The sequence below is a fragment of the Phaseolus vulgaris genome, chromosome 10, assembly GCF_051622355.1.
Source record: "Phaseolus vulgaris cultivar YP4 chromosome 10, ASM5162235v1, whole genome shotgun sequence".
Classification (NCBI taxonomy): domain Eukaryota; kingdom Viridiplantae; phylum Streptophyta; class Magnoliopsida; order Fabales; family Fabaceae; genus Phaseolus; species Phaseolus vulgaris.
Window position 1 is genome coordinate 35,411,645 of NC_143507.1, and position 14,549 is coordinate 35,426,193.

At 28.1% G+C, this 14,549-nt stretch overlaps 1 protein-coding gene across 1 annotated transcript in view; it reads right to left on the minus strand.

The window, feature by feature from the left end:
• Positions 1-640: 640 nt before the first annotated feature.
• The window catches only part of LOC137817952 (phospholipase D beta 1-like), a 35,665-nt gene continuing 21,756 nt past the window's right edge, over positions 641-14,549 (minus strand). Inside the window, exons 2-9 of the mRNA XM_090296141.1 lie at positions 6,125-6,247; positions 5,602-5,800; positions 4,348-4,580; positions 4,165-4,233; positions 3,900-4,047; positions 3,095-3,222; positions 1,602-1,823; positions 641-1,150 (exon numbers count right to left, since the gene is read on the minus strand). Coding sequence (XP_090152267.1) covers positions 857-1,150; positions 1,602-1,823; positions 3,095-3,222; positions 3,900-4,047; positions 4,165-4,233; positions 4,348-4,580; positions 5,602-5,800; positions 6,125-6,247 — 1,416 coding nt within the window. The 3' untranslated portion in view covers positions 641-856. The remainder of the gene's footprint in view (positions 1,151-1,601; positions 1,824-3,094; positions 3,223-3,899; positions 4,048-4,164; positions 4,234-4,347; positions 4,581-5,601; positions 5,801-6,124; positions 6,248-14,549) is intronic.

Genomic DNA, 14,549 nt, shown 5'->3' on the forward strand with positions numbered 1-14,549 from the left:
ACTTAGCTTTTGCCTTACAAAGGTTGTAGTAAATATAATATAGTGCAAATCTAATAGGTACATATTGTTATTCTGCCAATAAATTATATTATTTAATGTCACTTATTGCAAATATGTTGTATACGGTTCATGTTACGTTTACTTGTTCATAAGTTAATAAATTTCGATTTCAATACTATGTTCCAATTGATACTCTATTGCCTTCTTTCAAAATCTGTTTATTCAATAATCTCAAACATGTTTTCTCATTATTTTCATTCCTATATATAGAATATTTTTTTTTCTATTTTGACTCGCTGTCTTTTTATGAAAACAAGACAGACATACTAAAATACTATTATTTACCATGTCCTATTGCATTTTTTTAAAAATTTTGTCAATTTCATATTTATTAATTTCAATTATACTTGTATCTAATTTTTGTTTCTTTTAACTATTTTAAATTCTTAATAATTACAGGACTTATATTGTGTTTTGTAATTACAGATTTAATATAATACCAAAAAATTATAATTTTTTATTTTCTATAATATTGTAATTTAAAATTGATTTTTTTGTAAAAGTCCCTGGGTTGCACGCGTCAGTACTAGTAAACAACAAACTTTAAAAGCGTCTTGTACCAGGTTAGCAGTTGTAAAGTGGAAGAATGCCACGTTGTATCCATTAATGTGAATGTAAAAATACAAATAAAATAGTTAGAGATTCAAAAACGATCCAACTGTAAAAATGAGTGAAAAATATTTTATTACTATATACACTGAACAGGGTGTTTCTTCAACTACTTTGCATTTAAAGATTGTCTCTAATTTACATTCATCCTACATCCTAATTGCAACAATGTGAAGGTAAAAAATAATCAAATGGTCATATTTTCCTGAATGGCCAAAAATGATCCTATAATCTTTCCTCCCACGTCTGGGAACTCTTCATGGCCAGGAAGGGATTTTACATTACCCTTTTCATCAACTTCTACCGGGTACTTCAGAAGATGCCCTCTCATCTCTGTTACATCACTAGCTGAATATTGTTTCCAGTTCTCTTCACCCATTGTTCTAATCCTTCTAACACATTCAAGGCTCTCTGGTTGTAAGAAGCAGTCTTCAATAGTACCCGTATGTTCAGCCCAAAGTGACATCCTATATCCATGGATCTGCATGTATAGTTTCACAGAATTACAGCCAGGTCAAATGTAAAAATAACATTGTCAAAACAACATGGAAGCTATTTACAACTATTACTCTTTCACTTCACACATTACAAAAACATAAAATTAGTAAACCAGAAGCTAAATTCAGACTTTTAGTACCTTAGAAATTATATTGGGAAATGCATATTAATTTTCCTGGCAGTTAGAGAAACCAAAAATAAGCCCAAAGATATTGTTTTGTGCAAGGGCCTGATTATTTGGATTTGACTCAAATAAAGTAAAGAGGGCACTTTAGAAATTAGAGTGTGCAATAATAGATAGCTGTTGACAGAAAAATAAAAAAGGTGTAGATTTGATCAACTTCACAATATATTATTAGACATGTGTGTGTAATTTATCTCAACTTCAAGTAATGATCTTTCAATCAAGCCACTAACTTTACAATAAAATTAACCTGCCCATGTGGATAAGCCGACAATCTTGCCCAGGTATGATGAGGTTGGTAGGCTCCCATTGCAATCTCGGTGTCCCTCGTTCCCTCCATAGAGCGCTGGTTGATGTTTGCAGACCCCAATATGACATATTCATCATCAACTATCATACCTTTTGAATTAACATACATCATGAATCGTCGATTGTTTCTACTATTTTCCTGGCCAAAGAGCGCCGGCGCACAAGTTTAAAATTGCATTAAAGGGAGATTGCATTTGACAGATGAAGAAAAAAAACAATTAAGACACTTGGATAGAGTATATAACAGTTTTTCACCCTTTGTGTTGTAGGGGGCAATCTACATGCTAACAGAATCATGAAACTTTTGGTATTCATTGGTAATACATATCTATAACTTTATACGAACCCACTATTTCACGACACTATGCAAGCAGAAAAAATGTAGTTGAGAAGGAAAGTGGGAATGGGGAAAGCAGAATTGAAATTTTTTCTGAGCCTCCATGCTCTTCCGTTTTTTTTTTTTCTGAAAATGTAATTTTAACTACACACTAGAATCTTTCAGGGGAGGCCGTCAATAGGCATTAGCCAACATAAAACTGTGCAAGTAGAAAAATGTAATTGAGAAGGGAAGAGGGAATGGGAGCATAGCATTCATACTTGTGGACTATTCGCTGGCGGAGGAGTTTTGGACACACTGACATTCTCATACAAATCTATTGCCTCACGATTGCCAAGACAGAAGAAGTTCAAATAGTCTTGTGGAGAAAATTCTGCTTCAAGCCCAAAACGAGATCAATTCAAATTCAACGTACTCGAATATTATAGGAATTGTAAAATTCCCTATCTAACTGCAAGGTAAGTAATTTCGATGGAAGTTTGGTTTTTTATGATGCCAAATGGAATTGTTGATCCATGCAGCTGCTCCAATGTAATGAGAAAAAGGCTTAGTTGTTGGAAAAAGAAGCCACGTGGTCTAAAGCAGAAAGCATAGGAGAAAAAAATGTAATACTGGTCTATGATTAAAATGGAGCTTATATGCAACTAGAGGCCAGGGTGACCAATCAAAAACCTAAAAGACAGGATTTCAAACATTGCATAAAAGGAAAGCCAGAATAGAACGCAATTGAAAAGAATATTTATCGTAGGCCTTATCATTTCGATAAAATAAAATAACTAATACTCGATTCTTTACAGCATTTTTACACTTTTTATTAAAACAGTCAGACTAGTGATCAAGCCAGGTTGCTTTATGGGGCGAGAAGTCGCATAACTATTATCAACTTAAAGGTTGTTCCAGCCTAATATAAGTTTTAGTCATTTTCTTTTTTTCTGATGAGTCGAGAAATCAACAGGTCATCTGGGTGTTCAAAATCACGATTCATAAAGCAGGAATCCAGGTAGATAATATGAAAGTTCAATCAAATCCTTGTCAGACAAAAAATACTGGCCTTTATCTTGTGAGTTGAAGCATACCTGCCAAAAAAGAATCCTTTAACAGGCACCACCTGTTGGAACACCCTCTGGCCACATTGGAATAACAATGTACACTGCAAATCTCTCATTTTCCCTTATCTTTGCTGCAATCTTGAGCGCAATTTCCATTGGAATTAAATTATTAGCTCCTGCAAAAACATGGAATTACCGTTAAAATGACATATTTGAAACAATCTAATCAACCTCGTTATTCATCTTCACCCAGTATGTGATTATAGAAAATCCACCAGGAGTGTCTAGTGGTGAGAAGTTCAAGTACGTGCTAACTCGCTACAGGTTGTAGGTTCAAATCTCCTTGCAACAACATGGCCAAAGAAAATTAACAACTTAAAGATACAGTTGATATGTCATGAATGTATAAAAGGAACTAAACATTTGATAACACCTTGAAAATACAATTAGAACAAGTTAAATATTCAATTATTAACCTTTAGAGGAACGACAGGGATTTATATTTTCGTAAGATTTGGCTACAAACAATTTAATGAAATAGAAAAAATGTACCACACTATCTGCTATTAGATACTCGTGTAATTTCCAGAGCCTTTGATCCATATAAAATGCACCAAAATAACATATCATGGATTTGAAAGGAACTGGTCTTTTTTCTTTTACATAATTCGTAGATCATCAAGTTTAATTAGTAAAATATAAATTCTGCATAATGAATTTTCGCTTAGGATGCTTTATCCTTTATAAAAACTGATATACCATAACAATTTATGCTCTTCAAAATCTTCAGCACAGTAAAAGAAGGAATTCTTGAAGCAAAAGGCAAACATATTCAGAAAGAAGAGTTGCATACCAAGGTCTTTATATTGACTCCAATTATATGAAGACCCGATGAAAAATGCAGTCTCAATATAAATGTAATGTTGTGCAGCACGAATGGTCTTTATATATGCTGTATGTATACTCATGTCAATCAGAACATTCTTCCCACATACTAGATTCTGCATAAACACAGTAATATTTAACTATCCCTTCATTACACATACGGTGACTCATGTCTGATGAATTGAAATCTAGCATGAGAAGAAAACTTAGAAACATTAAAACCTTTCACTTACCACACTTGATGCATCTTTTGGCTCCTTCGGAAATCCCATGACAGAATTTGAATCAATTGAACGGAATATCTGCATTCCAAAAGCATGCATATTCAATGGTTTCCTTTAACTTGATAAAATGAGAAGAAATTAAACTGCTTCTAGAAATTCTAAATCTCTATTCAGCACTAATCAAATGAGCACCTGAACATGCCATGATGCAGGATTATCCTCATTAAGATTAAGACAATCAGTTGAACTGATAATATCTTTTATTCTGTCTAGCTTAAGCAATGCATCATCATATGAACTTGTAAATTTTTTAGTTCCTTCAGGTTTCGCAGCTCTTAGCCAGCGCTCTTCAAAGTTGGTCAAAACATCATAAGCTGCTGGACCATCAATTTTAGAATGTAATTCATGCCATGGCTCCCGTGGACAGCCACCAGCATTACCCCATCATTGTAAAATCCACATCATCAGAATAATATGGTCTTCTAGTTACAAACTTCGTTTTAGAATTGATAAGTATTAGTTCTTAGCTACATACTTCCATTATTTTTTATTGCAAGGCTAAAATAGGAGAACAACTCTACTATGAATTTGCAGGAAAATTTTAGATGTGCCAGAAATATGGAATAGATTTACATGTTCAAAGACCATCTAAATAGCAACAAACAACACATTATAGATAGAATTGTCAAAGTGGGTCAAAGCCTGTGAGATCCGGCCCACTAAGAACCCAGCTCACCTGAGTTGAACCAATGGTTAGCCAGGCTGGCTCACCAACCAGTGATAATTACTTGGATGTTATTTAAAATTATCATTTAGTGTTTGTACTTTGTATGCATATTAGTATGATATTTAGAATTATCATTTTCAGGTATTGTCTTTTATACATATTAACATATGGCATGGTCATTTATGTGCATATCAATGTGATGCTTTTTTTTGTTATGGTTATTCCAGTATTTTGGTTCCCATTTTCATATTAAAAAGAGATTGAAGAAAAAAAAAACTAAAAATTTGCAATTTTTAAATTAAGTGAATTTCGGCCGATTTAACCCACTAACTTGTGGTGAGCAGAGCCGAACTAATTTTTGTGCAACTCACTGATAAGTGAGCAGTTGGCCCACCAAATGGCCAACCAGTGGTGGGCTAGGCTGGGTAGCCCATTTTAATAGCTCTAATTATATATGAGGTTCTACACGACTGGCAATGATAGATTTACTATTCAAAGTGTGTTGAACTTATCACAACATACACTTAAAACTAATCCTTTAATCTTCCCTACACAAGAATATGGAAATATTTATTTGCCGAAATTTGGTTTCTTCAAGAACTACTAAAAATTGGAGTTATATTATAAACCTTAGTGGCTTTAATTTACACATTTACTTTTGTTGCCTATGAAATGATTGATGGAAAAATCTAGTGATAATACAACCAAACAGAAATATACTACCGTGAAAGTAGGGTTGTGATAGTCATCCTTATGCAGTGTCTGCAGTGACCTAAAGAGAGGATGGTGGGGATCATTATATCGCCCATAGCTCAAATCAAGTCCACCAACAAATGCTACAATTTTTCTTTTGCCATTTCCAGCATCAGCATCCACAATTACAGTTTTCTGATGATGTGTATATATTCTTTCAACTTCCTGATAATTAGAAAGAAAATAATTATTTTGGAACTCTAGAATTGAAATTGTAGAAGTATGTGAACATATAAACAGAGATTCAATGCAAAAAGATGTAGATATAGAAACAGCTAGAGAAACTAAATCTTGTCATAAATTCTGACATTCATGACAAAAAGTTAGGCAAACTACCAAATGGATCCACCCTATCAGTAGTAGTATGGTCCCCATAAAGTATACCTAACTGGGAACAGGAGGAGATTGTTTAAAATATTCTAAGACAATGAATCAACTGTTCCAGTAAATAAAAATATTTTAATGGGTAGAATCATTGTCAAGCCAAACCTTTTGTTTGGCCCAGCTGTGTCGTTTTCCAGCAATGCGAGGACAAAGCAGCACTTGCACAGAAGAGTGCTTGAAAAATCGTCTAGTTTCCTCGTCATGAGTTGCCATTACACCATCCTGAATGTAAAACAGAAATTTTTTGCATAATTAAAATAAAATCATATCATAAAACTATGATTTCAATCAAAAAGAAAAATTTGTTCATGAGTCTTAAAATAAAAATAAAAATGAAGTATACTTCATATAGATGAAGCTAGAAATGCTATCAACACATGACAAAATAATGACTTTGCAAGCTCACATAACATTCACATACCATATAGAAATAATCATTTAGACAAGGTTTACCTATTGTTAGTATTACTTAATAACAGATTAATTGTATATGGAAAAGAAATATCACAAGCCAATAATATGAAGCCCCACCCATATCCAACTGTAAACAGAGTTTGATTTGCAGACAGTTCTGTCAGTCCATTGGAAAGACAAAAACAGAGATTTTACTAAGTGGAACTGAACTATGAGCAGAGTATGAAGAAAGCCATTTCATCTCGGTATTATTTCATATGAGAAATGATACATTTTATAGAAAGAAGGAAGAAAACGAAAAAGAAAATTATAAATAGCATATTCTCAATTAAATAGGGATTACAAAATTACAAACAGATAAAAATAAAGTGTAAAATAAATTACAGTAATCCTTCAAAATAATGAGATGCTCCGATTCTCCTAGAATTTAGAAAATGGCTTCCATGCATTGCATTGCAGGGTATGAAGATGGATCTCTCTTGGCTTCTTCCCACTGACAACTTTTACCAAGTTAAGTTAAGGAACCTTTTTCTTTTCCATAGCTATTATTAAATGAGAAAAATAAATTTACTATCTCCAAGATAAAAAAAAATATATTTAATTCTTTCTTTGTTTAAAAAATAATGTGTATTACTACAACTTCTTTTAATAGTTTACTAAAAAAGTTAGTTTTTTTATTTATTTTATTTTTAGTTGTCATTTTATAACATCGATGAAATATTTTTGTTATATCTTCAATTATTTATCACAGAACTTGAAAATACATAAGCAAATCTAATTAATATAAAAAGATTAAAAAATGAAAATCTAAAATTAAATCACATTTCTTAATTTCGTTCTGAAAAACTTCAACGTCAAAGAGAGTATAAACTTCATTTTTCGTTTCCAATCATTTATTCAAACTTGCTAAACTTTTAATTAAAACTTGGTATGTAATTTGGATTGATTTAAAATATAATTTTATCATATTAATTCTATTAAAATTTAAATTAAATAAATTAAATCCCGAAATTCTAAACCCTAAAAGGTTTAATAATGTTTATTTTATAAAATAAATAAAATTGATCGTAACCTTAAATTCAGTTTTGTAGATAAACTAGATTTAAAATGTAAGAATTGGACATAAAAAAAATACAAACGGATTTAGCGTATATATGTAACAATAAAGACGATTTTAAAAGTTTAGTTTTAATTAAAATTAATTTTAAATTTTAAATTTATTCTAATATTTATTTAACTTAATTTATCTCTTAATATAATTTTATTTTTAAAACAATAATTCAACTTGTTTTAAGAAAAAATAATAATAAATTAAGTTAATTTTGATGGTTTTAAAAAAGTTGAATTAAAATGTTACCTGCGCAGTCGGTGACCGAAGGACAAATCTGGACCACACGGTTGGGTAAGAGAGAGAAAGAAAAAACAAACCAAAAGTGATTAGAGATTTGAGAATGTTTGAAAGTAGCAAACTGAAAGTATCTGATTCAGTGTAATATTTGTTAACTGTAATTATTTTATAATCCTCTGAAGTATTAGTAACGGAAATAACGTCCTGCTACAAAAAAACATAAATTATTTGTGCCTCAAACCGTTATAAATACTCCCATGTGTTACATTGCCAAGAACCAACAATTCAATTCAATTATGTCTAATGGTATATAAGATGGTGGAAATTTTCTTATGAAATTTTATTTAATATATTTAGAATTTGAAATTGAAATATGTGTTTCCATATCTGATTTAATTTTTAAATATAATATTTTTTAGAGAAAAATAGTTTTTATGTAAATTTTAATTAAGGTTTTGCTTAAAACTATATCTATATAAAGGTGAGAATTTAACTTTTCTCAAGTAAATATAAATTTACAGCAAAAAATACCATATAAATTTTTATCAATAAAAAAAATATAATTATTCTGATTTATCAACCTCGTCAGTATTGATTTTGTGTGTAGTACGATTATTTTTCTTGTATCAAACGTTTTATTAGAATGTGCTTTTCAGTGTGCTTCCTATTTAAAAGCTATTTTTAAATTAAAAATAAAAAAAGTGAAATATATTTGTTGTTGTTTTTTAAAAAATTTAAAATCTTTTAAATTGAAAGTTTTTTTTTAAGAAAAATGGTTTTTAAAAATAATAAAGATTGAAATTTTAAGTTATGAATATTTATTTTTTACTACAATTTTTTTTATTATCAGAAATTGCCTATTATATGACGAATAGAACAATCTGATTTAAACATATTTTTGTTATAAATATTTTTTTATATCTCAAATTCTTCTTCAAGTCTTGGGTTTGCTTATAGGGATTTAGGATATGCATATGAAATGAGTTAGATGAATGCTAGTTTAGGTAGTAATCATATTTTCTATTTTTGAGTTGTTGATTTTCTTAACTTGGTTTGCCTTTTTTTTTATTTAAGAACACATAATTAGAGGTAAGGACAATTAATATATTTATGTCATTTAGTGAAACTTAGAAGTTGACTTTTAAGAACACATAATTAAAGGTATAACATTTAATATGTTTATTATGTTTTAGTAGAATTTAGAGGTAACATTTGATTTGCAACTTGAAAAGAGTGAAAAACAAATTTAACATTATTTTATTATTACTATTTGTACTTTCAAGATAACAGGAAGAAATTAGCATCACTGCAAATTATTAAAATCAATTGCTTATATTTAGTCATATTTATAGAAATAATTATAGAAGTCTAACTTCAATTAATTAGCTAAATGGTGGATCACATAAATGAAAACCAAAATGTTCAAACTTCCTTAAAAAACTATGATGTCCTCTCTTCCCCACCATCCATCTTCCCTTTGGGTCACAATAATTTTATTTTTTTTCTCAAGAGTTGAAACATGTATTTATGTAATACATGTGCACACTCTGCTGTGATATTTTGTGATTCATTTTGAAGATTGATTAGGGGCAATGAGTTTTGATACCAATGTGCTGACTACTATGATTATGTTTGGGGTGATTGTAATCATCATTTTGTTTAGAGTATTTTGTGAAATACTACCAGGTCAAGAGCATGTGGGAGTACAAAGAAGAGACATAAAACTGGTAATTTTTCTCTTCTTTAAGATTTAATTAAAAAATATTCAAATAACCAAAATAAATTAATAAAATAGAAAGTACGCGGTAGAAAAACTATCAAATTTACGTGTTTTTTTATATATTTGAATTTATTAAAATGAACTTAAATTTATACTGATAATATGATAATATAAGTGTGTGAATAATAATATTGTTTATTCAATTTTAATATTAAACATAATTATATATAAATAATAAATAAAAAATACGGATACTCATGTTAAAGAATAATCACTTAATATTACTTTTATGTTTGATTATTTATAAGTATTTTATTGTGGTGTAACATTGTGTGTGTTGCACGTAAATGTCACGTTTTTGTAAGAACTTTAACATTTTTATCATGTCTTTTGTAATACTTATCACCTCATCAAACCTGGTTACTTTTTGTCAAATTGTTTTTCTACTTCATTTTAAATCCAATGCTAATTTATTACATTTGTTTTGTGTTATGAAAAAAAATGCAAAATTTATTTCTTTTAGAAAAACGCAAAGTAAGGAAAATACTAAAAATATGTAATTTGATTTTTTTTTTTATTTTAGAAAAATATAAGAAAATGAAAAAAATATTTATGTTTATTACATGTCTAATTTTTGAAATACTTTTCATTTTCTATGTATATTGTAGTTAAATTATTCCTTTTCTTATTTTTATTCAATCAAACAGCTTATATGATTTTCTCCCATTTGATTATCTCTACTTTACTCTTGAGCAAGACACATCTTTAAAAACATACAATTTGGCTTCAATCTTCAACCTTTTCCCCCCAACTTAACCATCATACTAGGATTTTAATCTAACTTAAATTGCAATAGCATATTTTTTTTTATAGATAAATAGAATACTGAGGGAAATAAAAGAAAATAAAAAGGTTTAAAGCAAGAAACTTGCGAGTTAGAACTTCTTCCAGGTTGGAGCAAATTGTTATCTGCATTGGGCATCAGAAGACTCTGAAATGAAGAAAGGTACACGTCTGGAACAAGATAACAAGTTTTATTCATTAAACACTCTGCCACTAAGAATATTCTTAAGAGGTAGATTGCTATATATTTAATATTTCTAAGGATTAATTATATAAATATTTTAGCATGCGAATCACACAAAATAAATACTATTTTGTATAACTATAAATATTATAATAAACAATTACTTCTAAATATATAAATAATTTCATAATTGAAATGTGTGATAAATAATATTTTTGAACATATAAATTATATTATCAATTTATATTTTTCTAAAATATTAAGATTTAATGACTTTTTCAGAGATTAAATTTGAAAGTCCTCATAAGACACGTTTTTCACTAATAATTTTATGAATTTAAATAAAATCATGCATAACATTAACTAAACTATATCTTCATTTTTTCATATTTACAGAAAAGTTATTTTTAATTTGATTTTTTTAGTTTTTTGTCATTACTATTTTTCTATCTTTGTTCTTCCTCTATATTTTCTTCTTTTAGGTTTTGATTTTCGATATTACAATCATCTTAATTTTTCATAAATTTATGATTTTAAACACCACCTTCAAAATAGGATTGGTCATTAGATAGCATTATGTAAAAAAGGTATGTCATTGTGTTCTTAACTCTACTTTTTACATACTATACAAATATTTTGTTTGTTCTTTATTTGTTAATTGTAGAGAGTTAATATTCATAGCAAAATAGAGGAATGAGAGAAAGAAAAACTTAAGAAGCAACAAGTCTTCTCCCCATTTATTTTTCTTAACAATTTTAGTGCGAAAGATAGAAACAATTTAAATGAGTCTTTATACGGGTCCAAGGCAAAGAAAAGATAGCAGATTTCATTGCATTTTCTTCTTTGGTATATAATATTTTTCATGATTAAAGTTGATTGAACAATTGAGAATGAATTTTTGCTTTATTATTTAATGGTGTCACATGTGTTGCAATGATTGTCATATATTATTCGTTGTACATAGACCTAATGGAAAATATTGGTTTGATTTCGATAATTGGTAAAATATTAAAAATATATGAAACTCAAATTTTATTTAATTGTTTTCTCAATTGAGTTTGTAGTTTTAAATAACTTTTAATTATTACCAAAGATATATATCTTTACCCATAATTAATAAAATATTAAAAATTATACAAAAATATGAAACTCAAATTCTATTTAATTAGTTTTAAATAAATTTAAACCATTGCAAAAAATTGTTTTTAGAAGAGTGTTCTGGCATTTTTCAAATTTCATTCTTATTTAAAATTCAATCATAGTGGTTTTATTATAAGTAACAATGAAACATAAAAAAAAATTGTAAGTTTATCTTTTACGTACAAAAATTTAGAAATTTCTTCATACTATAATTTTAACAATAATTATTGGAATAAACAAAACTTTTGAAAAAAAATGTAATTATGGTTGTTATATGATGTACCGTGGGATTTAAAGAAGAAAGAAAAAATTTCAAATAAAATAGTGAAAGTAAAAGATAAACTATAAACTCTAAAATTAACTTTAGAATACATCTTAAAAATATAACACATTATAAATAATATATATATATATATGAGATTAGTCATAAGATGTAAAAAATTAAATTAAATACTTATTTTGACAATCGTATAATCAAAATAATTTAATAAAGATATATTTTGGATTAAAAAACTGTTGTGAAGATAAATAAAGATTATAAGAAAATTGATAACATCAGTGGTGTATTGTTTTATGATAATTAACTAATGTAAAATTTTGTAACAACATCTTAATAAGAAATTAAATAAACCCTAAACCCTTGATTTTGTGGAAAATTGATATATTCAAAAAAAATATAATAAAATTAATAAGAAAAAAAAGAAAACAATTGGAAAAATGAATAAAGATTATGAATAAAATGATAGTATGTTTTTCAATTTTTATTAATAGTTATAAATTTTTAATTTTTATTGTGTCGTGAGTTTTTTTTTAGACAAAAACAGTCTTATATGAAATCAGTTAAAGAAAGTCTTTTATAATATTATCATTTGTATTTAAAATTGATCCATTTCTTACTTTAGGTGTATTTTTTTTAAAAATTTTATGATAAAAAAATATCACATAAGTTACTTTGTAGATAAAATTAATATTGTTAGCAAATATAAAATTTACTTGAAATTAATACATCAATACCCTTCTATGTTTATCTTAATATTTACTAACTTAGTTTTGTTTACTGTAACTTTATCAAAAAATAGTATTAAAAAAATTATATAATCTTATTTAAAAAAATATTTAGAATTTTAAAATGTCTAATTAAAAGTAAATATAAATATTTAATTTTTATAATTTTTTAAATACTTTTTATTGTTTATTATTTTTCTACATTTTAATAGATTACATAACAAAATGAAAATATAAGTGATAAAATATCATTACTAAAACGACGAACACAATTTTGAAGACTAAATGTTTGAAATAGAGAGGAGAAATGAATACAAGAAGAAGAACTTATAGAGAAACAACAATATTCAGAAATGAGATTGACATCTATTTGACATTTGCCTCAATCAATAAAAAATGCGGGTAACAAAAATGTTATTAGTGCTCCATACTATGTTATTAGTGTTCCATACTATGTTTTTACTTTTATTGGTGACAATATGCATTGTAAAATTTATTTAATTTGATTAAAAATTATGTTTAATTAAAATAAAACTAAATTGAATAATCGGTAAATTTATCATATATTACTACTATTTAGCTATGTTTTGATAAAATTTATGTGTTTTCTTACATGTATTTGTATTTATTAAAATGAACTGTAAATTTATCTATACATCTATACATATATATATATATATATAAAGGGGATTTCCCTCTTAAATGCTTTTAAAAAAAATTTCCCCATTTTATCCTTATATTAATATTTAATTTTATTATTGTATTATGGTCATTGTGTCATTTCTTATTTTTTTTTCTACAATATTTGGTATATGTAACGGGACGGTTTTGAATTGAAAGAGAGGTGGAAGAGCGGTTTTGAATTGGAAGAGAGGTGGAAGAGCGGTTTTGAATTGAAAGAGATGTGGAGGAATCGTTATGAATTGAAATAGAGGTGGAAGAGAGGTGGAGGAACGGTTATGAATTGAAAGAGAGGTGAAGGAGCGGTTATGAATTGAAAGAGAGGTGAATGAGCAGTTATGAATTGAAAAAGATGGTTTATTTTCTAAATCAGTTACATAAAGAAAGGAAGTTTATTTTCAAAATCAGTTGCATAAATAAAGGGAGTAACTATTCAAATTTGGAGAGAAAAAAAATATTAGAGAAAATAATAAAGAAGATACGAAGGAAGTGTTGAAAAAAAAAAGAATAAGGAACAGGAAGAAGCATTGGTCACTTTTTATCCTTGCACCTTCCAATCCCACCAATGAGTATCAGTGGCTTCATGTGTCTCCCTTACAACCCACATTCATGAAAAATGTGATATTTTTCTTTGAGTATTTTGGAAGGATCGAGGGGTGCCCTGCCTCTTCGGTCAACAAGGCCACTGGTAAGGCCTTGAAGCTTTGAATTGGTTCCTCTCATCCTGTAAGATCTTTCTCTCAAGGTTTACTCTTTCATTGCAAAATGTTTTTTTTATGTGGTTGTGCTTGATAATTGTTTTGCTAGTTTTTCAATTGGAATTATAGAGATCTTGGTTTTTCTATTACTATTGTATATGTATTTACTATAGTAACAACATGACCGATTTGGTAGCTTTTTCTGTTTTGAATAGTGTACATACCAAATATGGGATTTATGGGTGGACTGGATTGGAGCTTTATGCTTTTAAGATAAAGATGCGTTGTTTTGTTGTTCTGATGTGCAGATTTTGAAACTGTGTGCATTTGGATAAGAGCAACATTAATATGATCATGTCATCGCTTATTACACAACCCAGGTTTTCCCTTATCCCTTTGATTTCCCTTCCCTATGGTTTTGCCTTTTTCTTTAGTCGTTTCTTCATTTTGTTTGGTCACTTTCCGCTCATACTTTTACTTCTCCTTCAATCTTTTAA